This window comes from Rhodamnia argentea, chromosome 8 (genome assembly GCF_020921035.1).
Source record: "Rhodamnia argentea isolate NSW1041297 chromosome 8, ASM2092103v1, whole genome shotgun sequence".
Lineage (NCBI taxonomy): Eukaryota > Viridiplantae > Streptophyta > Magnoliopsida > Myrtales > Myrtaceae > Rhodamnia > Rhodamnia argentea.
Genome location: NC_063157.1, coordinates 13,018,081 through 13,044,806, shown reverse-complemented (window position 1 = coordinate 13,044,806; position 26,726 = coordinate 13,018,081). Strand labels below are relative to the sequence as shown.

The 26,726-nt window shown below is 38.9% G+C and overlaps 2 protein-coding genes and 1 pseudogene across 4 annotated transcripts; all 3 read left to right on the top strand.

Moving 5' to 3' along the window:
- Nucleotides 1-383: 383 nt before the first annotated feature.
- On the top strand, nt 384-10,449 carry LOC115727756 (putative methylesterase 11, chloroplastic). 2 transcript variants are annotated; one of them, XM_048283894.1, is made up of 6 exons: nt 384-426; nt 6,399-6,791; nt 8,399-8,635; nt 8,733-8,876; nt 9,556-9,687; nt 9,830-10,449. In XM_048283894.1, exons 2-6 carry the CDS (start codon nt 6,423-6,425, stop codon nt 10,136-10,138), a joined length of 1,191 nt encoding a protein of 396 aa, XP_048139851.1. In that variant the 5' UTR covers nt 384-426; nt 6,399-6,422; the 3' UTR covers nt 10,139-10,449. The 2 variants fall into 2 exon arrangements, with proteins under 2 accessions (XP_048139851.1, XP_030513891.1); XM_030658031.2 differs by lacking the exon at nt 384-426 and having other exon boundaries at nt 6,299-6,791.
- A 1,557-nt stretch (nt 10,450-12,006) lies between these two features.
- Nucleotides 12,007-14,108, top strand: LOC115727758 (protein SPIRAL1-like 2). 2 transcript variants are annotated; one of them, XM_030658034.2, is made up of 3 exons: nt 12,007-12,118; nt 13,002-13,279; nt 13,881-14,108. In XM_030658034.2, exons 2-3 carry the CDS (start codon nt 13,022-13,024, stop codon nt 13,959-13,961), a joined length of 339 nt encoding a protein of 112 aa, XP_030513894.1. In that variant the 5' UTR covers nt 12,007-12,118; nt 13,002-13,021; the 3' UTR covers nt 13,962-14,108. The 2 variants fall into 2 exon arrangements, with proteins under 2 accessions (XP_030513894.1, XP_048139856.1); XM_048283899.1 differs by lacking the exon at nt 12,007-12,118 and adding an exon at nt 12,805-12,871.
- A 2,371-nt stretch (nt 14,109-16,479) lies between these two features.
- Nucleotides 16,480-17,463, top strand: LOC115727754 (annotated as a pseudogene).
- Nucleotides 17,464-26,726: the final 9,263 nt, after the last annotated feature.

Genomic DNA, 26,726 nt, shown 5'->3' with positions numbered 1-26,726 from the left:
TTTGTTGTCATAGCCAACGTGACTTCGAAGAGGTTGTAATAGCTACTCGATTTTCTTTTGAACGGAAGATGAAAGCAATCGCATGTCTTCACATTCTTATGGTCACGGATGAGACCGAGGTGCACCCCCCCCGCCTCCCTCTCTAAAAACAATCATCCAAGGACAAAAATTAAGCAATGGTTTGTGATAATTGATTTCTTAATTAATTTAGAAAGATTCGCGCTTTTTCCACTCATTCTTTAGCTTGTACACTCCTTGAAATAGTATGTTGACTATAGTATCCCTCGTGAATCCACCTTTTTATCACATTATACCCATTGATGATTGATTATTAAAGTAAAACGTGAGCCCCATTTTCTGTCTTGTTTTATTCTTATTTTATTCTTCTTCTTCTTCTTCTTCTTCTTCTTCTTCTTCTTCTTCTCTCTCTCTCTCTCTCTCTCTCTCTCTCTCTCTCTCTCTCTCTCTCTCATGTTAGTCACTACCTTCTTCCCATATGTCCTCCATCGCTCCTCGAAAGAGTCCACTAGCCGCGCCATTTGCTCGCTTCTCCACCTCGCCGCCACTCGAGGCCACGACCCGCCTTCATCAAGACCTTCCCGACCATCGTCTACTCCACCATGAAGGGAGGCATCCCTCGACCCCACCTATAAGTTATGACAGAAGGATCCGGGTCCTCAAGGATGACCTCTAACTCTGTAGAATTCTTTCCTTCCAACCACTATTTCTTGGCAACCCCTGGAAAAACAAAAACAATTTCATAGCTCTTACTGATCGAAAAAGGGAAAACGAGGAGGTGAAGAGACGAAATATGTGCGGAACCAAAGAGTAGACGATATATGAGAAAGGGGGGGAAAGAAGCGGTGAAGCTTGATTTGAAAACCATATTCTCAAATCGGAAAGACAGGTTGATCGAACTAGAAAGCGGGTTTGGATCTAGTTTGATATTCTTCCCCAAACTCTCTTCTAGTCAATATCAATTGCATCAGGTTTTTAACCAATTAACTCCTCGCTTGACCGAATTATACGCTACTAAAAGTTTTAGCACGCTGGAATGTGCTTAATTGAATGTGCTTTTGTTGAATTAGGTTAGATGCCAACCGATTGTTTTCAAATTCACTTGTGGGTTGTACTTCCGTATGAAACATTAATTTGGTAGGGAAAATGTCTATACTCTCTCTCTCTTACGCCTCGGATGTTTAGGCACACGGTGGGGTAGAGTAATGCCTCGTCGATATTGGGCCTCTTCATGGCCGAGTAGACAATGATTGGGAAGGTCTTGATAAAGGCGAGGCGGAGAAGCGAGCAAACGGTACGGCCAATGGAGCCTTTGGAGGAGCGGTGGAGGACATAGAGGAAGAAGAGGATGATGAGCATAGAGAAAGAGAGGAAAGAAGGACAATAAAGTAATGCACAAAATGAGGTCCACGATTTTATTTTAATAATCATCAATGGGTATAATGTGTTAAAAAGATGGGAGCCACGAGATATGTCACGGACAAAACACTATTCCAGGGAGTGTATAAACCGAAAAGGGAGCGGAAAAAAAATGCAATCTTTAAAAATGTCAAAAAGGAAATAACAAATAGGGCATGGGCTTAACTTGCTTGGGCCTAGCACACGGGCCGGCACGAGTCATCGCTGTCATGGGCCGGCCGGCCCAAGCATGGGCCCATGCTGGTATGCGCTGGCCCATGGCCGTTGCTATTTTCAAATATGTACATAAGTCACGAGCGCTCAAAGGGTGTCGTGACATACATTTAGGCCGCGTTTGGTCATCCGTATAAAACTCGGGATATGATATGTTTTATCCTATCCCGTGTTTGGTAAGTGCCCCGAATAGTATAATGTCGGATATAGAGGGGATATAACCCGGATAAAAAAAATCTAAGGAGAGAGGGTAGGATAAGGTCGGATAGGATTTCTCTTATCCGTCATATAAAAGCCAATTTTTAGAAACCCTACCCCTTCATTCACGCACTCTTTCACCCACGCTACGACTTGCCTCTACAATTTTTTTTCACGTTTACAACTTGCTTATGCAATTTGTGAAGGTATGTATTCATCCATGATCGTCTACAACTTGATTTTGCAATTTTTTTTCACCTTTACAGCTTGCTTATGCAATTTGCGAAGGTATGTATTCATCCATGACCGTCTACAGCTTGCTTCTGCAATTTTTTTTCAAAATTTTGGGTTTATAATTTTCATTTTTTGGTTTAAGCAATCAGATGGTGTTGTAGCCGCTTTAGGGCTTTTGGAGGTTAAGAAGCGATTGTCAATGCACAAGTTTTCTACTGATTTTCTGATGACTTAATGAGATCATCTTTCAATCATGAGTTGAATATCAACATAGCTTTTTGACCTAAGACACACTTGTTTCTCAAAAGTATAAATCAAAGCATGCAAAAAATAGAGCCCACGAAAGAGAGGCTGCGAAACATAATTTGGTTGACGTAGCTTTGTGAGTAAAATTTGTTAAGTCAAACTTTGGTGTTAGGGACTTGAGTCATTGATAGATAGAGTTCTATTGAACTATGGGCTGTTTTGCGGGGAAGCTCGAGGGTATATTGCTCGAATCGAAGGGATTTTGGGAAGAGGCTGAATAATCACAAATTAATTGGGTAAGATTCTGTGAAAATCAATTGATTTGGAAAAGATATTGTTTTGGATGATTTTGCTATTATCTAACCTACTAGTTAGTATTTGCGTAATGTTATTTTCTTTTTCCTTTATTAGAAATGGATCACAATGAGAGAGAGGAAATTTTTAACATTTTGATATTAGAGGAGATGAACTCACGGATGTTGCTTTTGTGTATGATGTATATGATTGTGGCATCCACGGCCGCTGAAAGGCACTACCGAAAAGATATATTGAAGGATCGCACATTTTTTAAAAGGCAAGCTCGTTTAGATCATCTTGATCGCCTCATTAATAGTAGTGACTTGAATTGTGTGGAACAACTTAGGATGGATAAACGTACATTTACTCTACTATGCGAGTTAGCACGCACAATTGGTGGGTTAAAAGAAGATGGAATCGTGACTATAGAAGAACAAGTAGCAATGTTCCTACATATACTTGCCCATTATGTGAAAAATCGTGTTATCAAGTTCGGATTTATAAGGTCCAGAGAGACAATAAGTATGTATTTTAACTTAGTTTTAAGTGCTATGATAAGAATGCATAGTGTGCTTCTTGTGTCACCCGAACCGGTTCCAGAGGAATATACTGACGAGAGATGGAAATGGTTTAAGGTATGTTTGCTTTGCTATTATATGATTAATTCAATACTTTAAACATAAGGTTATTCTATTAATTTCATGTTTCTAGGGTTGCTTAGGAGCATTAGATGGCACATACATTAGGGTACATGTTCTAGAGTTTGATAAAGCAAGGTACCGAAATAGAAAGGGTGAGATAGCAACTAATGTGTTAGGAGTATGCTCACGTGACATGAGATTCATATACGTTTTACTTGGATGGGAAGGTTCAGCCGCAGATTCTAGAGTGCTTCGAGATGCTTTAGTTAAACCCAATGGTTTGAATATTCCCATTGGTAAGATAAGCATGTATCAATATGTTACATCATTTAATGTGTAGGTTTTGACGATTCTAAGATAATTAATAATGTTATCATTTGTTATTAGGTAATTATTATCTTGTAGATGCCGGATACACAAATGGGGAGGGTTTTCTTGCTCCTTATAGAAGTACTCGATACCACCTATCCGAGTGGAGAGAAGGTTGTATGCCAAATTCCCCTGAGGAGTACTTCAACATGAAGCATTCTCAAGCTAGAAATGTCATAGAAAGATGCTTTGGTCTACTAAAGTTACGGTGGGCTATACTTAGGAGTTCATCTTTTTATCCAATTAGAACGCAAGGTCGAATTATTATGGCTTGTTGCCTTAGACACAACTTGATAAGAAGAGAAATGGCTATTGATCCAATTGAGGCACAATTATATGAAGTTGCTAACACCATTGAAGATGTGGAAACAATTAATGTTCTTGAGCCATCGGATCATTGGACAACATGGAGGCAAAATTTGGCAATACAAATGTTTAATGATTGGAATGCAAGTTGAGGACATGGAGGAGTCGCCTGATTTGACATTATTCCTTGTCTCATTCGTTTCTAATTACTGTAAGGCTTGTCTTGTAAGATGTTTTTGTTTCCATTGCTATTAGACACGTATAATATGGTGCTGATTTGTCATTATGGAGAAAAATATTCCTTATGTAATGTTTGAATTATGGCTGTATCATTTTAAATTTTTATTACTATGCTGTCTTTATCATTAATTTCTCTACCGTGATATCCTCTATCATTAAATTTTGTAAAATTGCAATGAGATGTTTAGAAATGGAAGATAGCGATGTTAATCAAACTCAAGGAAGGGGAACAAAGAGAGACCGGTGTGTATGGACAATAGATGGAGAAAATGCACTTCTAGATGGTCTCGAAGAACTAGTTGCGCGAGGAATGAAAGCCGATAACGGTTTCAAGAGTGGTTACATGATTATGTTAGAGAAGTGGTTTGAAGAAAAGCTTCCTAGTTCCGGCATTAAAGGTAATCCTCATATTGAGTCGAAAATGAGAAACTTGAAAAAGTTGTATAATTAGATTTATGACTTGAAGGATCAAAGTGGCTTTGGATGGGATCACGAAAAACATTCTATTGATATTCATTCGGAAGATAGTTGGCAAAAATATTGCAAGGTTAGTGTTACTCCTTCTCATATTTCTTCTTTACAACTTGTTTCTTTTTAAAAAAAAACAATATATTTTCTTTGTAGGCCTATCCAGGAGCTGCTTCTTTGAGAGGAAAGTCCTTCCCTCAATATGATTGACTAGCAACCGTATTTGGAAAAGATCGTGCCAAGGGAAATCTCGGTGAAGACCCTTTAGAAGCTCATGCGGTTGTAGATAATGAAGAAGGTGAGAATCATTATGACGTGGCTACTATTGGTGCAAGTCAAAACTTACCGCTACTATCATCTTCTCAAACGCAAAATGTTGCTAATTCTTCAAGAAGAAAAAGGGCTAAAGCAAGTGACAAGTGGGCTACTGGGTTAGTTGAAATTGCAAGCACTTTTGGCTCTTTTATGGAAAAAGCTAACGAGAGGATGGAGATGATTGCTAGCCGCATCGGACATGCTAAAGATTTGGATGACGACAAGAGAAAAATCAATGAAGAGCATCTTAAGATGTCTCTAGATACTATGGACAGAATAAAATTGTGCAAAAAAATTGTGAAGGATCCTAAGAATATTCATCTTTTTTTTGGATTTCAAGGAGATGATAGGAAGGCATTTGTGGACATGCTTCTCCAAGAGATGATAGAAGAGTAATGTCGTGTGTAGTCTCTTTTTGCTATTTTTAGACAATGAACAACATCGAACAATGTTGATTTTACTATTTATTGGAATGCTTTAGTTTTTTGGAATATGTTGTTTCTTGTGAAGTTTGGAGCTTTATTCATAGTTGTTGTTGTAGTCTCATCGTACCCTTGCTTTTATATTTTTATTTTTTTGCTCAGTTCTTTTTCTTTATGCTCGTTCACCACTTCCTTCCTAGGCAATATATTTAGCAGTGGAAGTCAATATAGATTGGATAGGGTTAGCTCGCTAAGATAACGCCAAGAAAAATTTGTTCATTATTCTAAAGGATCTTGTGCTGTTACACATGAAAAGGTTTCCTCCAGGTGGGTGCCCTATTTTCCATAGATTGCAACCTCCGCTTGATTGTGTATGGAAAAGGCTTCAAGTTCATGGGGGCAAACATGAAGACAATGATGACAACTTTCTTGTCTTATTTGTTTCTATTTTCATTCTTTTTTTTGCAAAGAGATTTGAAAATCTAATAAAATGTGTATTTTTTCAAGTTTTTTTTTGTCTATGAGAATGTTATTTTTATAGTAATAAAATCGGAATATTTCATGAGCATCACTAGGGGCATATATGTCCTTTATATTGATGTACGGTTTCTATCAAATGCAAGGTATGATAGGATGTGAGAATATCCGACTTTAAATCCGCAGTTCATCAAACAATGAATAGGATATGGCCAAATCCGTAGATTTCTTATCCTATCATATCCAATCCTATCCCGACAAGAGATTCCAATGATCAAACGCAGCCTTAGAGTCAACACCATTGACTGGCAATCCGATCCATATCCATGTACGTTCTATTCTACCCTCAGAAAAAGAATGCCTTGCCTTTTGCCATCGTCAACAACTAATCGCTTTTTGACTTCAAAATTGGAAGGAAGGAAGGAAGGAATTCCCATAGAGAAAGAAAACAACAGTTAATGGCATCCATGCACTCCTCAGCCACGACCAAAACCCCCGTAACATAATACGCGTCTTCTTCTTCTTCTTCTTCTTCTTCTCATAAGCACATGCCTCGCAAATGGGGAATCTCTGCGCGCTGCTCTCGCCCGAACCGGTGAAGAGCAAAAGACCCGCAACGCCGAAACCCCCGACACCCTCACCGCCTTCCGCGATCGCGAGCTTGAGCAACCGGTGGTCGAAACTCCGGTCATCGTCGTCGCGCAAGGACAATCTCGACGATCGCTCGATTCAAGAGCAGGCTCTCGCCGCCGCGATCATCCTTCAGCACCGCCGTCAGAACGGGAAATCCACGCCCGTCGATCGCTCCGCTTCGCTCCGGCACACGAGCCCGAGCGGCCTCAAGAAGCAGGGCTTGCCCAGGAGCTGCAGCTCGCGGGCCAGGTCGGTCACTGATCCTCTGGTGCAGCCTCACCAGCTCGTTAATCAGGTATTGTCATTGTCTTCTTTGGGATTTAGTGGAGTGATTCTCGAATTGCGTCTTGTTCTTTTTTAGGTTCTCGAGGGCTAGTTTGCTTCTCGAGGGCTAGTTTGCTTTTTTTTTGTGCTCTGCTTTCGTTTATACTTCATCTATGATGTCGAATTGGTCTGGAATTTTAGTTGTTTTGAACTGTTCTGTTCGTTAGCTAGCTTCTGAAAATTGGAAGAGTTGTTTGTTAGCCTAAGAGTGAGTTCTCTCAGTTGGGACGTCTTTGGGTTATTTGAGAAAGGATGGGCTACACTAAATCAACAGTGGCAATTAGCAATCATCATTATTTCTGACAAAGGCTTCATCGGGTAATTCGGACTCGCCACTTGGAGTAAGTTCAACTGTTTTTACCGTAAGATCCAACCTCCGGTGGCGTACCTTTTGTGAACATGGATCAAATAAGTGATTTTTGTTTTTTTCCATGTTAAAGGTTACAAACATGGAGCTTAATGGATTAAATAAACTCGGTAATTGTCTTAGATAGGGAAATCACGCCATAGTAACTGTCCTCTGATCCCGATTGAGGATATTGACAGTCTACCCATGAGTACTGCTGTCCCACTGTATGGAGTAGAGTGAAAGTAGAAAAATCTCTTATAAAGTTCCGATGCTGCTTGATGAGATACCATGAACAACAGAAGAGGAAAAGAAAGAACCAGCTGAAAAAGAAATATATACTCGTCCATGGCTGGATGCTCGAATAATCATCTTCTGAAGACCTGTGCTGCAACTCGATCACATGTTGGATGTGTGAATTCAGTGTGAGCATGGGAATTAATCACTTGAAGTTAGTTCAACCGTGCATGATACTTTGGCTCAAATGCAAAACCCCTTGTTGCTTGATGCTAGGGTTAAGTGTCTAGTTGATTGCTCCATGGATTTACCCTCCCTAATCCTAGATTAGCCCTTTATACTGAAAAGCAGTGCCATATGTGATAGTAAAGCGAGCAGTTTATGCTATTTGTGGGGCTTCTTTGTTCAAGCACATTTTGACTTCCTGAGATGTATTTCTATTTGCATGTTGCAACAGTTGAGATGTGACTTCTCTGATTAAAAAAAAAAAAAAAGATATGACTTCACTTATGTTGCCTCTTATGAGCCTGCAGATAGTTGCATGATGATTATTTTCTAGCAAGATTTGGCATTTCGAAATCATTGAGAATTGAGAAATTTTGATTTCTTTGATTAATCAATGAGAGTGTCAATTGATTTATAATCTACATAAATTTTATCCCACAAATAAAGCAGGGAGGCTGACTCCTACAGGCCTCAAATCACATTTGGATGAATCAATTCTCACAATTTTTTATGCAAATAAGTTTGTGTCTTTCTTTGTAATGCCACTATGGCGTCAATCCCTTTGTACTCTTTTGGCTCTAACACCATGAAAAGAATTTTGTGTACAACTTCATTTCCACATTCCAAACAAAATACTTGTAAGCATTCCAAAACAAGTTCAACAAGAACAACATGAACCTTATGAATGACGAAGAGAAATCTTGTCACACAGAATTTGATTCGCCTTTGTTTTTCTGATTTATAGTTTGTGCATGTGTTTTCTTGGATAGGATGTAAAGCTTGATGAATTGGAAACCCATCATTTTGTCCTTGTGCATGGCGGTGGCTTTGGTGCTTGGTGTTGGTATAAAACTATAGCACTGCTTGAAGAAGGCGGTTTCAAAGTTACACCGATAGACTTAACTGGATCTGGGTTTAATTCCTTTAGTACCAGTGAGGTCACAAGTCTCTCGCAGTATGTCAAGCCCCTAACCGACCATCTTGAAAAGCTGGCCAATGATGAGAAAGTATGTTTTGGCATCTCTTCTCCCGTATCAGATTTGTCGCGCATTTGAGCGTATGTATTTGTGATGGTTGGATGTTGAAAAGAGTTTTTTCACACAGGTGATTCTTGTGGGCCATGATTTTGGTGGCACATGCATATCTTATGCAATGGAGCTATTTCCTTCTAAAATCACAAAAGCTGTTTTTATTGCTGCTGCGATGCTGAGGAATGGTCAAAGTACTCTTGATATGTGGTCTCAACAGGTTGGTATTCACTGTATTTGTTGATTCCATCTGCAGTGGTTTTGCTGGAAACAATTATTAGTGGTTAGAACTTCAGGCATCCCAAGGGTTACTTCATTTACGCTTGAAAAGCATGAGCATAATCAGCACCTGAAAAGCGGAGTCTGAAATTCCTTTTTCTGTGTTGATCACTGGGGAACAGACCTAGGACAAATTGTAACCGAGTAAGTGCCAGTTATGTGTGGGACTTGATGCTATGAGGAGGCCTAGTGTTTATGTAAACAATGAATGGAGAAGACAAACAAAGATCAGATGTCTTTATCATTGTCCAAGTAGTTAGTTTCCTTTATATGTTTATGGGAATATACCATTGTTTGGGAAGTGAATTGTTCCAAATGTACTTGAAAAGTTAAAGGGGTATGATTGGATCATGCATTTGGTGGTTGCATCTAATAATTTTCATTTTACTGCCAACAATCTTTTGTTGACCCCATAGTGATAATTGTTAATTGATGTGTCTCCTCTGATGAAGGAGCATTTTGGGATCTTTTGAATGTATCGCGTTATGTTTACCTTTCCCTTCATGTACCATAGCAGCAGAGGCCTGCAAACTTATGTGAATGATAGCCTCAGTGTCTGTTACGTAGTTACTTCAGATATTTTCCAGTCAAGTTCTGCTTAAAGAAAACTTGTATTGCAGTTAGGGTCAAACGATTTAATGCAAAAGGCTCAGATATTTTTGTACGCCAATGGGAAGGACCAACCTCCAACTGCTATTGATCTAGACAAGTCTCTTTTGAGCGACTTGCTATTCAACCAATCTCCTGCTAAGGTACTTGCTTTCTCCTTCAATGAATTGCTTTGCTGGTGGTAACTTATTTCTGCAATTATGCTTTTGTCTTAATTTTCCAAGGAATTTACTCATAGTATAAGACATTGAGTGTATTTTCTGAGTTTTTGATTTCCTGATCCAGGATGTAGCGCTGGCAGCTGTTTCCATGAGACCAATCCCCTTCAAACCTGTTCTTGAGAAGCTCTCACTTTCAGATGTGAACTATGGGTCAGTGAGGCGGTTTTACATAGAAACTCCAGAAGACAATGCTATATCTATTGAATTACAGGAAAATATGATCAAATTAAACCCTCCAGAACGCGTCTTTCGTCTAAAAGGTGCTGACCACTCACCTTTCTTCTCGAAGCCTCAAGCATTACACAAGATGTTAGTGGAGATCTCCAAGATTTATCCCCTTGACCAAGTCTTACAGAAAGATGGCCTAGGGTGACCTATTTGGCCCTGGTGCTGTCACTACATCACACAATGAATGTTGTTTTTGAGAAGTATAAATTGATGCAGATATTGGTACTTATCCTCTTATCTGCTGCTTCATTTTTGACAGAGATTCCGTATGTCGTATATCAGCTGTTAATGTAGATAAGTCTTTTCCCTCTGTCCATGGAAAGAGATGTTAATTGTTGTGTGATACTTCATAAGTTTTGTAGAAAGCTCTCGAGGGTTATTTTGCAGAAAAGAGTTGTGTAGCTTTTCATCGCCTGATATGAAAATAAAGTGTGTTCTGAATATAACCGGTGCCAATTGGCGTCCGCCCCCTCTCTCTCTCTCCCCCTCCCTCCCTCTCTCAACTTCATTGGGCCATATGATCAAGTCTCACATCATCACAGTGTGGAGCCAACGACGAAGGTGGAGTCCAGCCTGCTTGAAATTTGATCCTTGAATGAATTATGCCTCACATTCGCGGCGCATGCAAGCTGCTAGAGTAATGACTTAGGATGTGGCAGCATTTGTGACTATGGCATAGTTTGAACTATTGTCTTGCATCATATCACGTCCTAAAAATTATTACCCTATTTTTGGTTATTGTAATATGTCAATTGCGTCCCAATGGATGAACTCCTCCGTGCGGCCAAAATTGGAGTCTGTTAAATATGTCATGGTTGAAGATGCAGTTGGGACTTGGTAGCAATGCCCTTGAAAGAAGGCGGTTCTTTTCCTTTGCCTACCATTTTAAAGAATAGGAAAGTGGTTTGTTTATGAATCCTGAATTGCTGTATATCTTGGCATGCACTCTTGAAATTCTTGTCTTGGCAATCGTAAGGAGCGAATTTGAAATCCTCCCACATGCTGTTGGCAACATGGCTCAAAAAAACCCCTTTTGCAACCGCAGTTTGTTGAATTGGTCCCTGAATCCTGATCAATCATATGATGTTTCTTGGCCTCAGGGACAGGTAAGCATTGAAAATACACCTTTTTTTTTTAAAGCCACAGAAGCAGGAAAGAACAAAGCTCTAACCTCCATTTACTTTGTAAGATGGTGCCTGATCATTACTTTTTTACTTGTTGGGATCAGTCATTGCATTCACTGTCACTATGGGACGTCGGTATTCACCCACATCAAGTAAAAAATAACCAAGATGATTAATGTTCACAACTTATGAGTAAAAAATCTGTTCATGAATGTACAACAGACATTGGAAAAGTTATGTCATACAATTTTCCTCTAGTCTTAAAAGTGCAGCGAGATGGGAAATTCCATGCCCACTGATTTGTTAGAATAGTTGGCATTGAAAGCTAGTTGATAGCTACCGAATCTCAACCCGAAAGATGCACCAACATTTGCTCTATTTATGCAAATGGGCGAAGTTGCTTCGAACACTAATTTTCCACCTTAATAGGAAACTATTCATCTTCACGTTATCTTCTCCCTAATACGGGTGATTCATTGATTCAAGATCTAGCAAAACGAGGGTTGTTTTGCTGGCAAGAAATCACGTCATTTTACTCAATTGACGTGTCTATTGTGACAGTATTATTGGCCATATCAAACCTCATGCTAATTTGCCTAAAATAAAAATATAAAGACATTTGTGCTGATTGGTGTATTTATGTTTGCTACTTGGATGGGATCCCCCAAACTTCGAATTTTGCCAAGGTTCAGGACGCACGTGAGCATCATGAGTCGACAGCCAATGCCGACCGTTCAACAAGACCGTGCTAGGAGCCAGCTCATGCCATTTTCAACGCACAAAAAAATCAAATCTTTTCCCGACCCTACCCATCCCAGCTCCTTCCTTTTTGTCCTTTTCCTCTCAATTGAATCTTTCACAATTTCAAATTTGTTTAAACTGTATTTGTTTCGGTTCTCCATTTATATGCGTTAGTCTTTTCGGTCGCCTAGGCTTATCTCCAACCCTTTCCTCTCCACTGACTGCGCAGGCCAGCCCCAGAATTCTTCTCCCCGAACGAGGTAAATGCACGTCTGCTAACTCGCCGATCTCGTGTTTCTGAACGTTGTTTCGCATCGGATGACCGCTTGCTCTTGAAACCCTTTTCTGGATTTAGGTTCTTTGCATCACCGCCTTGTCCGATTGTTTTACGTTTTTTCGATTGCAATGTCGTTTGGAAGAAGTTTATATGGTGTAGCCTTGAATTGGGTTGTGTTGAAAGGAGGACAAAACGAGCAGGGTGACATCAGCCTCGGGAGAGGCAAGATTAAGGCACATTACGAAAATGGCGAGATAATTGCTGGGTGAAATTGGTGAATGGGGGCTGTGGGACTGGAGAAGTCATTTCATCTAGGACGAGCTTGATCTTGTTCTTATAGTTTTCTTGCTGTAAATTGCCTAAATCAGAGTTGCTCATGCCACGTCTGCTGTTTGCCCTTGGCTGAAAGATCATTGTGCTTAGGTCGGATGTGGTCTTGACTTAATCTATTTGGTTATTCATGACAAACCGTCAGGTTCTTCCTTCAATGATTTGCAGATCGGGTAGGGCATCTATGTTTATTTTTCTTTTCCTCCGATTCTCTAGTGAAAACGGCAAATCTTGTGTACGTGGTTTTTTTTTTTTCACTGAAACGGGTCCCGAATTCTGCACATATCTACATTCTATTTGGCAATTAGACGGTTAAATCGAATGCTAATATCAGTCTTTTCTTTCTATTTTTCTTTCTTTTCTCTCACATAACCACATTATAATAAATAACTCATATCTGTTTGTTGTAAATCTGCCATCTTTCTTGTACTCAGCATTGTGCTGTATCCGAAAAGCTTCATCTCTCTGCCCAATTCATTATGCGGTCTAAGTTTCATGGATCAACTAAGTCCTCTCTGATGTGTTTATATTGGCAGGAAAAGAGCAAGCGAACAGGATGGGTCGTGGAGTTAGCAGCGGCGGTGGTCAGAGTTCTTTGGGCTACCTATTTGGAAGTGGAGAGCCTGCCAACAATAATCCCCCAAAATCTGCCAAAAGTGAGGGAAACGCTGAGAGCAGCAAGCCACCACCACCAGAGAACGGTCCAACTCCAGCTCCTCAAGCAGTTGATGGCCGCACTCCAGCAGGCACCCCAGGGAACTTGACCAACAACTACTTTCGTGCTGATGGGCAGAACTGTGGCAACTTCATCACTGTAAGTTCTTGCTGGGCTAGACCTGAAGATGGCTTAGATTTTCACGCAGGACTGTAAGGAACTGATGAGCTGGATTTGCTTGATATTTTCACCTATTGAAAATCTTTAAGACTCTGGGGGTTTAGAACTTTTGTTGTCTGAGAGTAGATGATGGATATGCATCCTGTTATCTCTGAATAGATTGGAAATCAAATGCAGATAGCCAAAGTGAAAGCAGGTTAGTGCTGACAATGATAGTTGAAGCCAAAATTGTGCATGAGATCAACATAGGCACTGATCTCTAGGAAAAATCTAAATTAACATGGTCAATGTAGTAAAAAGCATGGTAATCTGCCACATACTAAGTGCACCGGTGAGGCTTAATTTATTGCTGGTCCGATGGCCCTGCCTTGTGCAGTTTGTGCTGCTTTAATTTCTTCCTTTTTTTCCTTTCCTTCCTGCCTCGTGCAGTTCGTGCTACATCATAACATGGCAAATCAACCAGGATATATTCAGGCAATCGCGCTTCACTTACGCATGTCCTAGTGGGCAAGCTATGGCTAATCTATTTAACTCATTCCTGTCATTAGATTGTTGAGAAGGTTTGTATGTGTTGGTGCAGGATCGGCCCTCAACCAAGGTTCACGCTGCTCCTGGTGGGGGTTCTCAACTCGATTACCTCTTTGGCAACGGAGGGAACTGAACCTCTGAAGTCCTTGGCCGGCTAGCTGCATGTAACTGAAATATTGCAGCATGTAAGTGGTGGTTTAGAAGGTCTTTCGCCATGCCAGGAAGAAGTCGACAAATTTGATGTACTTATTTGTCTACAATAGCATACAATGCTTTCCTTGTTTTCTTTTAAATATTTGAGAAAAATCTTGTCTTGGAAAAAGTTGTTCCTATATCTCTTGTTTAAGAGGCGTTCAATTTTAAGACAGTTCATTAGAGGAGCTTCTTCTACTTTATTATTGGCAAGTACACAGACATGGCTGGTTAATTCCAGACAGAGAAAAAGGACAGTGTGTTTCATGAAAAATCAATGATTTGGAACATAGTTTCCTACTGTCATCGCCTGTATTTGTTACCCAAAAAAAAAAAAAAAAACAATTAAAGTTAGCAAGTACATTGATGAACTGTTTCATTTGAAAGTTAGCAAGTTCCTGATAATTATGGTAATTTATTAGTAGGTTACCTGATGTTCGAGTTATCGAAATTTACCAACGAAATAATAGTTCAAAGTGAGGTCCACCTTAATCTCCTGATGTTTTAGAAATACTAATTTCGAAAGATGGGAGCAAGAATGGTCCCTTCGCACTTGTGCTTTAGATGTTGACGTTTCATCCTCTCTGACATAGCTCGATTGAGGGTGAGTTTAGTTCGACATTTAGAAGTAGCATTTGGCCCCGAATGCTCCTTTGAAAAATGTTGAATCGTTTGGCAAGCATTTCGAAGGAGCATTTGGCCAAATATTCCTCTTGGGAAGGTTGAAAGTCCAATGCTAGAAGTCCCAACATTAGGCTTTTCAGCATTTTCGGGATGCTAAGGATGGGATTAATGAAATATGTTGACTTGCCTTTTTTGCCCTCAAACTTTTTCAAAAGTCCAAGTTTGCCCTTTTGGTAGCCCCGCTCTCTTTTCTTCAACATCGATCGATAGAGAGACCTCTTTTGCGCCTCGCCGTAGCGTCTTCTCCCTTGCGTCCGGTCGCTCTCCCTCCGTTTGCTCCCTCGCGTTTGGTCGCTCCTTCGCTCGATTTCTCCCTCGCTCGAACGCGCTCTTTCGCTAAGACCAGGTGACTTTTCTTCGCTCTCTCCCTCGCTTGACTAGTTGGTGGCGTTGATTTGAGCGGATCTTAGGGTTTCCATGTTGCTATTTTGCTTCCCCCTTCAATGCCCCGATTGTACCACTCTTGGAAAGGGATCCGATCGATTGATTCCCTAAGAGCTTTAGCAATTTTTTTTTCCAAAGATAATCAAACAAAATATGGCCTCTGGTATCAAAAATTAGGATAGATTGGTAGCAAGGTAACCAATTTCCCTACTCGCGAGAGATTGTGACAAACTAGGTGCAAAAGAGGTAAAGTTTTGGAAGGAAAGACGCTGCATTATGTATTCTCAGGGGGACCGAGATCCGTAGGAACTATGATTAGTATAACTTTTATCCGAGCTTTGCGAAAGACCAGCAAAGTTATGTGCGGTGAAGCCAAAATTAGCATCGCAGAACGGGGAGACTAACTTGTGACTTGTTAGTAATGCAACTCTTGTAAAGAGATCAGTATGAGAAGCATGATAAGACAAGGTGTTTGTGGTCATGTGCCCCGAGATTGTGTCGAAGGATTTTGTTTTTGGGGTGGTTCCTCTATAAGGCTGCCGAAGTTATTATTATTTTTTTTTGGTAAGGCTGCCGAAGTTATTATTGTAAGTGATTATTCAAAAATCCCGCTCCGCTTATACTGTGTTATGTAATAAATCCCATTTTGCTTATTGTTCTCTGCTGAGGCTCAAAGAACTCGGATATAAAAGGATATGAAGTGAAAATTGTGTATATGGATCTTTTTTCCCTTAATTTGTTAGAGTTCTTGCTGCTCTTCTTTCCCCAAAAAAATTTGCAACCTTTATTGCATGGAAACTTAGCATATACATGCTTATCATGTTCACCAGGACCCAGGTTGAAAGATGAACTCAAAACTGGATATCTAGAATGGCATACTTCAATTATAAGTAACAATATGTAACAGACGTTATATGCTTGCTCTAATGATCACATGCTTGGTAAGCTATGGTGTATATATAGGGAAGCTTCAATAGACTTTTCTACCGGATTTGATTTTTTTTTCTCCTTTTTGCTCCTTTTAGTTCAATAAAGGGTTGTGTCTGTATTCCTTCCTTACGCCTCATCCACTTTTATGCTCCTTTTAGTTCAATAAAGGGATCCGATATGATCGTTTTTAACTGCTGAAATTGTGTTTCATGTGGCGTTTGTATTGATTTTCAACCCGATCTTATGGTTCAAGTGCTCTATTTTATGATATGTTTTGTCATTTGCATTATTAGTCTTTGATTAAAGTTTTTAGAACAATTATGTTGATGGAATGTTTGCTAAGTTCTTCTTGAGTCCATGCTCCTATTTTAGAGACATTATGGGCTTATATGTTTGCGTGGATGTATTTTGCTGGCTGAATTAGGTTTTGTTTGTGGTCTTTTCTATTGTTTTAATAGTAGATGGCAAGTTCATCAAAGGAAAAAGCTGTTTGGAGCTCGGAGGATGTAGAAACCTTTTGTAGGTTGTGCGTTGAAGAAATTGAAAAAGGCAACCGTCCTTCAAACAACAAAAGGGATGGATGAACAGTCATAATTAACAAGTTTGAGGAGCAAAGGCACAAAAAGTATGATAAAAATAAAATGAAGAGTAAGTGGGACAATCTTAAGGACGAATGGAGACGATGGAGGTCATTGACTCTGAAAGAAACGGGAGTAGGATGGGATCCAATGAAGAATACTATTGATGCAACCGAGGAATGGTGGGAGAAGAAAATTCAGGTTTTTGTTCTCTTCTTTGGTTACTTTTTTTTTTTTTCAAAGTTCACTTTATAATATAACTCATGAACATATTTAATATAACAGGAAAATCCTAAGTTTAGAGCTTTTAAAACGAAAGGCATTAAGCCGAGCCTTCAAGCTTTGATGGACAAAATGTTCGGTGATACGGTTGCCACTGGAAGTGTCACATGGACACCTGGGCGCGGTTTGTGTGTTGATAAGGATGATGTGGCCACACAACTTGATATTGAGGATTGTGCAGGTTCTACCGATGAAAATATAGAGTGTAGTGTTGGTGAAAAGATTGTGGATCGGGCTCAAAGCAAAAAAAGAGCATCGCAAAGTTCAGTGAGGCATGCACCAAATAAGAAACAAAAGAAATTGAGTACAAGTGCCGAGCTAAGTTCACAAATGGAAAGAATTGTTTTAGCTTTTGAAACTAGGAGCAATGCCCCAACTGTTGTGAGGGAATTTGATCCTTACAAAGAAATCATGGACGCTTTGGATGGCATACCCGAGATTATGCAAGATGGAGAGCTATACTTTTTTGCACTAGAACATTTTGCAGAAAAGAAGGATTTTAGGCAAACCTTCATGAACTTACGTGACAACGAGAAAAAAGTCCAATGGATCAAGCGTCGGTTCGAGAAGCATACTTCAAAGTAGGAATGCTCGTTATTTATTTTGACTTTTTCATATGCTATGTTGCTGTAATAGACCGATTTGGTGTTCTCTTTGCACTACTTATTTGTATTAGTTAGACTATTTCCTTGTGAGACTCCGTTATTTTAAGTTGGTGTTATCTTTATTTTGTGGAGGTTGCATATTTATGATGGTCAATTTGTGTGATGTTGATGAATGATTTACATAACTTGTTACCTCATTTTGTTATTTTATCCAGTTATGGATGAAAGTGCTCTTGACAGGGAAACCCAAGCAATAGTGCATGTAAAAGAGGAAGATGAATTTTTGTTAGCTTGCATAGTTGCCCATTTTGTAGCTGTTTATCGGACAAGATATCGATCCAAACAACCGTGCATGACCTTATCATATACAGGAAATGCATGGTTAAGAGAGCTAATGGATATTAATGCTAATTCGGTAAGGTGTTATAGAATGCTTAGAATGGATAGAGCTGTCTTTAATAATTTAACGCAGGAATTAGTGACACGATATGATCTTCAAGGATCTAGGAATATTGATGTTGTAGAAATGGTGGGAATGTTTCTTCATATTTTAGGACATGGTGTAAGTAACAAGTCAGCACAAGAGCGCTTTCGGTACTCTGGGGAAACCATATGCAGATTATTTAGCTTAGTGCTGGATAAAGTATGTGAAATGGGAGCATATTTGATTCAACCATCCGATCGACAATTCAAGGAAGTTCCAAAGAAGATCCGGAATAATCAAAGATTTTATCCACATTTTAAGGTTAGTTATGATTATACAATAGAAAGGATGAGCATAAATATAAATCAAGTAATATTTGCATTCTTGTTTTAGGATTGCATTGGAGCTATAGATGGTACGCATATCCCAGCGGTGGTACCTACACAAGATCAACTTCGTTTTATTGGACGAAAAGGAACATCGACGCAAAACGTGATGGCTGTGTGCAATTTTAACATGGAATTTACTTTTGTAATGGCCGGTTGGGAGGGAATAGCTCATGATACACGTATTTTCTATGAAGCAATTCGTGAGAACACTTATCCTCATCCTCCGAAAGGTTCGTCAATTGATGGTTTTTATATATTTCTTTATGTATGTGGTATATGTTGTTTAAGTTTATGTAATCGTTGTGTAGGAAAATACTATTTGGTAGATGCTGGATATTCAAATCTCACGGGTTATTTGGGGCCATACAAAGAAGTTAGATATCATTTGCCCGAGTTTCAACGAGGTCCCGCACCTACAGGTCATAAAGAAGTGTTCAACCGTGCCCACTCCTCACTGCGATCAACAATTGAGCGAACCTTTGGTGTATTGAAAAAGAAGTGGAAGATTCTAAAGGGTATGCCTAGTTATCCATATCAAAAGCAAGTGAAAATTGTGATAGCGGCAATGACTTTGCACAATTACATACGAAAAAATGCCGTGGATGATGCACATTTTGCAAGAGTAGATTTGGATCCCAATTTATATATAGTAGATTCCGGTGATGTAAATGGGGAGGGTAGTGCTTCAAATGATGATGCAACATCCGACATGGCACGTTTGCGTGATCAAATAGCTCGTAGTTTAAGAAATGTTTAAGGATGTTTGCAAAAGTACCTTGTGGTGTACGTTCCCATGAATGTTCGGTCTTGGTATAGCATTTTGATTTGTCTCGACACTAGTACGAAGCATCGGTGAAGTCAAGAAGCGGGAAGAAGGCCATTTCCACGGTGTTTCCCCGCCTCTGCCATATCTCTCTCTTTGTATTTTGCATGCTTGATCGCAACTTCTACATTGGCGATGCAATGTGGGTAGCTCTCCTTTTTTTTGTTATGACAGAGCACTTTGATTTTTCATTTTCTTTTTTTAAATCTGATCGAGATTTGATAATGAATAGATTGATAGCTCCCCTGTTTCGAGAGTTATTTTTTTTTTTAATCGTTTCATTACCATTTTTTTTTTTTTGTGGCCGGGAGCTTCCTCATTGTAGGACTACGTGCGCGACATGATCAATTATAGGGTGATTCTCCATATTCCAATTACCAACGTGCGCGACATGATCAACTAAGAAAATCGGCATCCGTCATCGAGCACATATTGTATTTTTGGAGAAGTAAGAAATCAATCAAAAAGGATTGCCAAAGATCTATCGATAGCAAATAAATCATGCAAAGAAGAGAGAATGAAACAATTATTTTCAATAAAAATTTGCTAGAACAAATTAATCAATGGGCAAAACTAAATTAATTCATATTTTTAACATTGTTGGCAATCTTTTCAATTTTAAACCAATTAAAAATAAATAGCGTAAAATAGTCACCCAAAGGAGCTTTCCTAATGTATTTCTACCAAACAGCATTTAACCCAAAGCCCCTTGAAAATGTTAAGTTTACCAAACAGTCTTTGCATTTCCCCAAGGAGCTTTTAGCTTTCAGCATTTGCATTCCCCCAAAGCTCTTTCCAAATGTCGAACCAAACCCACCCCGAGTGCTCCACTTCCAAGTCCTCCGAGCCACAGGGGGCAATAAGATTCGCGCATTTTCCCTCTAGGCAAGCACCGACACAATTCTTTTTTGGCAATGGTAGTGCTCTTTGGGGCCTGGAATTGCGATGTTGGTCGTGCTTCATGATGACCTGTAATAGTCTCACCGTGGCCGAGAGGATAATTGTTCACAGAGTCCTAAATTTATCGCTAGACGATTAGTTTAGCTCTAAACTTTTTAAGTTTGTAATTTAATCTTGAATCTTTTGGCGATTCGTTAATATCTAGCCAAATTTGATACGAAATCGCTGACGTAAATGGCGGTCATTGCCAATGATTTTCGGTCAGAATTGGCTGGAATGACTATATTAAGAAATCATAAAAAAGGTTTAGAACTAAATTGACAAAATTGAAAAGTTTAGGACTGGATTGACCGTCGCACAATATGTTTAAGACCTTTTATATAATTATCCCTCAAGTAGGTGCTAAAAGAGTTTGATACAGGTCGTGCTTCATTCATGTTCAAGCTTTAATATTGATTTTAAACAGAATCGCTATTCGTGCTATTATCTATAAAACCATTTTACCTTCATCCATTGATTGGTATTTTGTTTTGTCAAAATTTCTGACGATGAATGAAATATCTAGTCCACATGTCTAACGGCCAATGGCCATTTGAGAAATTAACATGTCCAATGGCCACATCATCTTCGGCATGCACTTGAACAATCTACATGTCGATTTTGGATGAAACACGTGATGTTTTCCATACCTATTTCAACTAAATCACACCTTTTTTTGTCTTTAAGTGATTGAAATACCCATCAATATCCAACATTTTTCTTCATGTCCCTCTCTCTCCACAGTAGTTTTTAACTCTCTTCCTTCTGACTTTTAATCTGTCTCTTTGCAGAGCATGAGAGTCAAACCCCATACCTATGATAGTACCGTCCTCATCCGCCAATTCCTTTAGCATTAGCAAGGCCATGGGCTTAAAGACATATTGTTTATGTTTATGAAGCTTAAAGACAGTTTTCAAGTGAAAATCTCTTTTGAATGATTATAGATAAGATCATTTATTTAGAAACAAAATCAGCATAATCTTACATAATCAGAATCAGTGGTTCTGTTTATCTCTAGTTTTAGACTAATTGAGAGAAATTTTGGTGCCAAGATGTTGCAAATCTCTTTTATTTAAGATAAACCGGTATTTCCTTCTACTTAGTGACGAAATCGATGGTAATTCCTTGCAATTATCCTCGAGATTACGGAGAAGAAAAAGTTGTCTCAAAAGTGATGCCATTAAGAAAAAGCTGTTTTCGACGCCAACTTTTTTCAATTCAAAACTCTTCTCAGAAGTGATTAATCTATAAAATTATCGAAGTTGATCTATATTTAGAATTTTCTGTGACTCTGTATATTTCGTTTAATTGATGCTGATTGGTTGTACTTGCTTTATTATTTCAGATAGCTTCATGTAAAGCCCATAAATAGAATAATGTAATCTTCACTTCTATATATGCAAAATGGTACAGTTTTCTGCTGTGACAATTCTCAATTAAAATATACAAGTGATCTAAGTTTGAATGTGTTACGTCATATTTCACACGATTGAGTTTTCTCCTTTTTATATTGTCCTTCAGTTGGCACCGAAACGAGAGCATCAATAGAGAAGTGCCATGAGTGTAGGACCAAAAGTGTAATAATTTATATAAAAGTAACCAAATGGGTTTTGGCTTTCTCGCTCTTCCACGAAAAGGAAATAGGGTTTTTTTTTTTTTTTATCAAAAGAAAAATTTCATTCGTTAATCAGAATAATATTTAAGAAGTCCAACGAAGGCTTTCAAATCTAGCAGATCCGAAATAAAAGAAATGTTAGAAAGCAAATAACAAAGCACAGCTTGCAGGTGGAAGCACATCATCGCCTCTCAAGAACAATTTTGTTGCCATAACCAATCGGCAGCCGATCATCGCTTCGATGATGAGCATACGATGAAATCTCTCACTCCATTTGCAATGACTTGTGGTGCGCATCTAAGTTCAACGTGCTCATCATCAACATCATATTATTGAAAGAACACAAATCAAATATTCGTAAGGAACTCCCAGATTTATATCTAGATATAAATCAAGAGAGTAAAATTCTCGTATCTTAATAAAGTGAGATGACTGGCTATTGATATTAGAAAGGTGTTTTTGTCCCTTGAGGATAAAAAGTGTAGTTTAAAGATAAATCCGAAATGGAAAAAGCCCCAACCAAGATGAAAATGCCACATAAGATAAATTATCCCTCGTGATACGAGGAAAAGTACACTACAAGTCATAAACATTATTTTCGTAATACAATGACATTTTAAACCTTTCGCTTGATTCAATTACATTAAAATATGCATCCATGTTGTTCCAATATATATTGCCGTGGGAGTCACATAAAAGCTCCCTATATGGTGTCCGTAATTGCACTATAAACTTTGGGACCTAATTGCATTTTTCAATAGATGTCCAAGATTTAATTAGAACGTCCGAGGGCTGATTGCGCTTTTTGACAAAGATTTAGGACTTGATTCAGTAATTGAATGACTTGACGGTATTTATAAGTACGATTTGAAATTTGTGATGTGATTTTTTCCTCAACCCGAAAAGCATACAAAATTTTCAAAAATCGTCGCCTCTGACTTCCCGAATTATATCGGTTAGGTGAGGCTAGAGACTTCTCATTTTTCAGTAAATTACAGCATATACCATAACATCATATTCGACAAATTGCAATTATAACTAGACAAATACTTTTTCACTTGACTCATTTTCCTAAATTATATCGGGTAGCTTAGACTCCGTTTATTCCGCAAATAACGATTGATTTGAAAAAAATAAATTTCTAAAAGTGATCGTTTAAATCTCTTAAAAAAATGAATGAACGAAATTATTTTTCATTATGCACGAAATGTTTAAATATAAAATGTTGTCGACATCGTTTCGTTTTCAAATCATTTTTAATGAATTATGCCATTATAAATGACGTCACGCTCACAGACCAAAGTAATGAGTAGCTTTTTTTTTTTATTTCTCTTGTCAAGTTATGATGAACAAAGTGGCCGGGCCACCTCCACTGAAAAGCTTTTATTTAAGACTCTATGCTCTGAAGATCATCAAATAAGTTGGCAAAAGCTGGAGATCACCAAAATATGGAGGGTTTCACCGTGCGCAGCAATAAGTTGCCCTCTCCTTCTTTTCTCTTAATAATCGCGACCCTGCTCTTGACCTCCGCGGCTTCACCATACCATGGAAGCAACACCAGTACCCCTGCCGCCGCCATGTACTATAGCAACCGCAGCCATGGCCATGGCAGCAGCTGTCTTCTTGGGGACGACATGGAGCTGGAGTACCTGGTCGACTCGCCGCACTTCCCAAGCCGCATGCTTGCTGGCGACACATGCCCACCCTACAGGACTGCGACCGCTAAAGCGAAAGATCAACCAGCTAACTGTGGGAGATCTTATGGGAGGGGAAAGCCTTACACCCCATGCGTTCCTCCGCCGTACTGCAAACCTCCTTGTGATGTACGCAACCGGGCGTGCAATTGATGATCGACTAACACTGCAGCCGATCCTTGCTGAATCGAAATATTGAAGACAAAGCCGCTATGCTTCGCTAGACGTGGCGATCATGGTATATTCGTGTTATTGCTTAATGCTGCGACTGTTTTGGTTGATCTCGTAACGTGCATGTTTCAGCATAGTGTGGATGCTATTTGTCTTTCAGGGCACTTCAGTCTACATCCGTTGGCGTTTTAACTATATTGTGCTGTGTGAAATGTGATTAGCGAGAGAGAACATTTCTCTTGGATCTCTTATTGTCCGGAAGTTGTTCTAATGGAATAGTTTCTCACGTGAACTCTCAAAGAGAGGTAATTAAATATTAATAAACTTGTAGAAGATTCCCTTTTCACATCTCAAATTTCGTTTTTTCCTTTGCTAGTCAAACCCTTTAAATTTTGTTTTTGCCTTTATCATGTGCCGCCGCACATGCAATGATGTAAGAAAGATCCACGTTAAAAGTTATCTGAGATGATGGAAGGCCGGAGCAGCGCTGAGTGTTGTAGAGGCCCAATCTGTAGCTCGGTTCACTTCTCTCGCACAATGAGCGACATCTCGGCTGGAGAAGCCCACCAACAGTTACACAAATCTTGTCTACATAGTCAAACTGATCTGTGGCTGAACTAGAGTCGGACTCAAGGATAAAGCGGTTGTCCTGCTCGAGCGTAGACATGTAATAGGGTTTTGAAGAACAACGATGGCCTCCGCCTGGTGTAAACGTAGACGTAATTTTATGATAATCAAACCCTAATGTTTGCATAAACATCATACTCAAAGAACTTAGAACAATATGATTTTCATAATATCATAATCGACGAGAGATGTCCCTTGATTCATGATGATTTCTTGTAAAGAAATAGGTTTCTTTCTCTTGACCCCTTTTGGCTTTCTGACATTCTTGATGGAGAGAAAACTATCACTTCCTTTCTAGGGTTGAGAGATGACCAATTTCTAACGGGGCCTTTTTATAGTCACACCATCCATCATGGTGTACAATAATTAGAATACACCTCTCTATTGACCAATAGGAATTTGATACTTAATAATTATTAAACCTAAACCACATATGGGCCATTAATCACGTGGGCCACAATAAAATTTAACATTCTCCCACTTGGCCCATGTGATATTATTTGACCTCAAGGTTTAACAATAAAACATAATGCGCAAATTATAAGCTAAATCCTTTATCAAATTGGCCAAATCTCAATTCATTATTAAGTAAGAACTTATAAGGATCATGGCGGTTGTATGTCAGTAGGTCAACATAGTCCCTTCCATGTATCACAGTATCAGTCCTGTACTTAGCATGATCAATAATGAGAGATAACATAATTGTCCAACAATAATGTTTCTTTTCAGAAACAAATCCTGTTAATATTCACATAATTCTTTCATGTATATACCAACATAAGGAGACAGAATGCATAGGTGTGTAAGAAACAATACATAAATGATGTCGGAGTGTCAAGTATATAAAGAGAATAAAACTTTAACATAATGTCAATAATGGTTTTCAATAATGCCCATTCTTTCGACATGTTCACTAAATGTCTTTGGTGGCAACCCTTTAGTTAATGGATCCGCAACCATAAAATTGGTGCTAATGTGCTCAATTGACACTCTTTGTTTTTGAATTTCTTCCTTAACGGCAAAGTATTTCAATTCCATTTGTTTAGCACCCTTTGAATACTTGTCATTTTTAGAGAAAAAGACTGCTGCGGCATTATCACAATAAATTTTCAACGGCTTGGCAATACTGTCGACGGTTTCAAGACCTGAAATAAAGTTCCGCAACCATAAGCCATGAACAGTGGTCTTAAAGCATGCCACAAACTCAGCTTCCATAGTGAATGCAGCAATGACAGACCGCTTCGCACTTTTCCATGAAATTGCTCCTCCAACTAAAAGGAACAAATATCCATACGTGGATTTTCTCGTATCCACACACCCAGCAAAGTCTAAATCTGAATATCCTATCACCTCAAGATGATCGGACCTCCTAAAAGTGAGCATATGACCTTTTGTCCCTTTCGAATATCTTAATACTTTCTTTATAGCCTTCCAATAATGCAATCTTGGATTACTTTGACACCTCCCCAACATTTCGATAGCAAAACCGATGTCCGGCCTAGTACAAGTCCGAGCATACATTAAGCTCCCAACAATAGATGCATAAGGAATTTGTTCCATGTGTTTGCATTCCAATTCATTCTTTGGGCATTGCATAAGACCCAATTTATCTCCTTTCTGTATTGGAACAACACTTGCGGAGCACTTTTCCATCTTGAATCTCTCCAGAACTTTATTAATATATGCTTTCTAAGACAACCCTAATAATCCTTGTGATCTATCACGAAATATTTCAATTCCAATCACATAAATGCCTCGCTCATATCTTTCATTTCAAAGTTCATACAGAGAAATTTCTTGGTCTCATGTAATCAACCAAGATCATTAGTAGCAAGCAAGATATTGTCAACATACAGAATCAGAAATATGAACTTGCTTCCATTGACCTTTAGATATATACACCTATCTACAGTATTTTCCTTAAATCCAACGGAAGTGATAGTATCATTAAACTTAAGATACCACTGTCGAGAAGCTTGTTTAAGTCCGTATATTGACTTCTTAAGTTTACATACCATGTAGTCCTTTCCTTCAACTGAAAACCCCTCCGGTTGGTCCATATAAATTTCTTCATCTAAATTCCCATTTAGAAAGGCAGTTTTTCCATCCATTTGATGTAACTCTAAGTCATAATGAGCCACCATAGCCATAATAATTCTCAGAGAGTCCTTAGACACGGGAGAAAAGGTCTCTTTATAATCAACACCATCTTTACGAGCAAAACCTTTGGCAACAAGTCTAGCCGTATATCTTTCGATATTGCCATTCGAATCGCATTTGGTCCTGAAGACCCATTTACAACCGACTCTTTTACAACCTTTAGGCAAATCAACAAGGTCCCAAACTTTATTATGATCCATTGATTTTAAATCTTCTTTCATGGTGCCAAACCACTTAGCGAAATTAACACTTTCCATAGCTTGTGAAAACGAAACTGGATTTTCATCAATTCCTAAGTCAAATTTAGACTCATGTAAATAAACTACATAATCATCAGAAATAACAGATTTTCTTTGCCTTTGAGACCTTCTTAATGCCACTTCATGTGGTTCATTTACTAC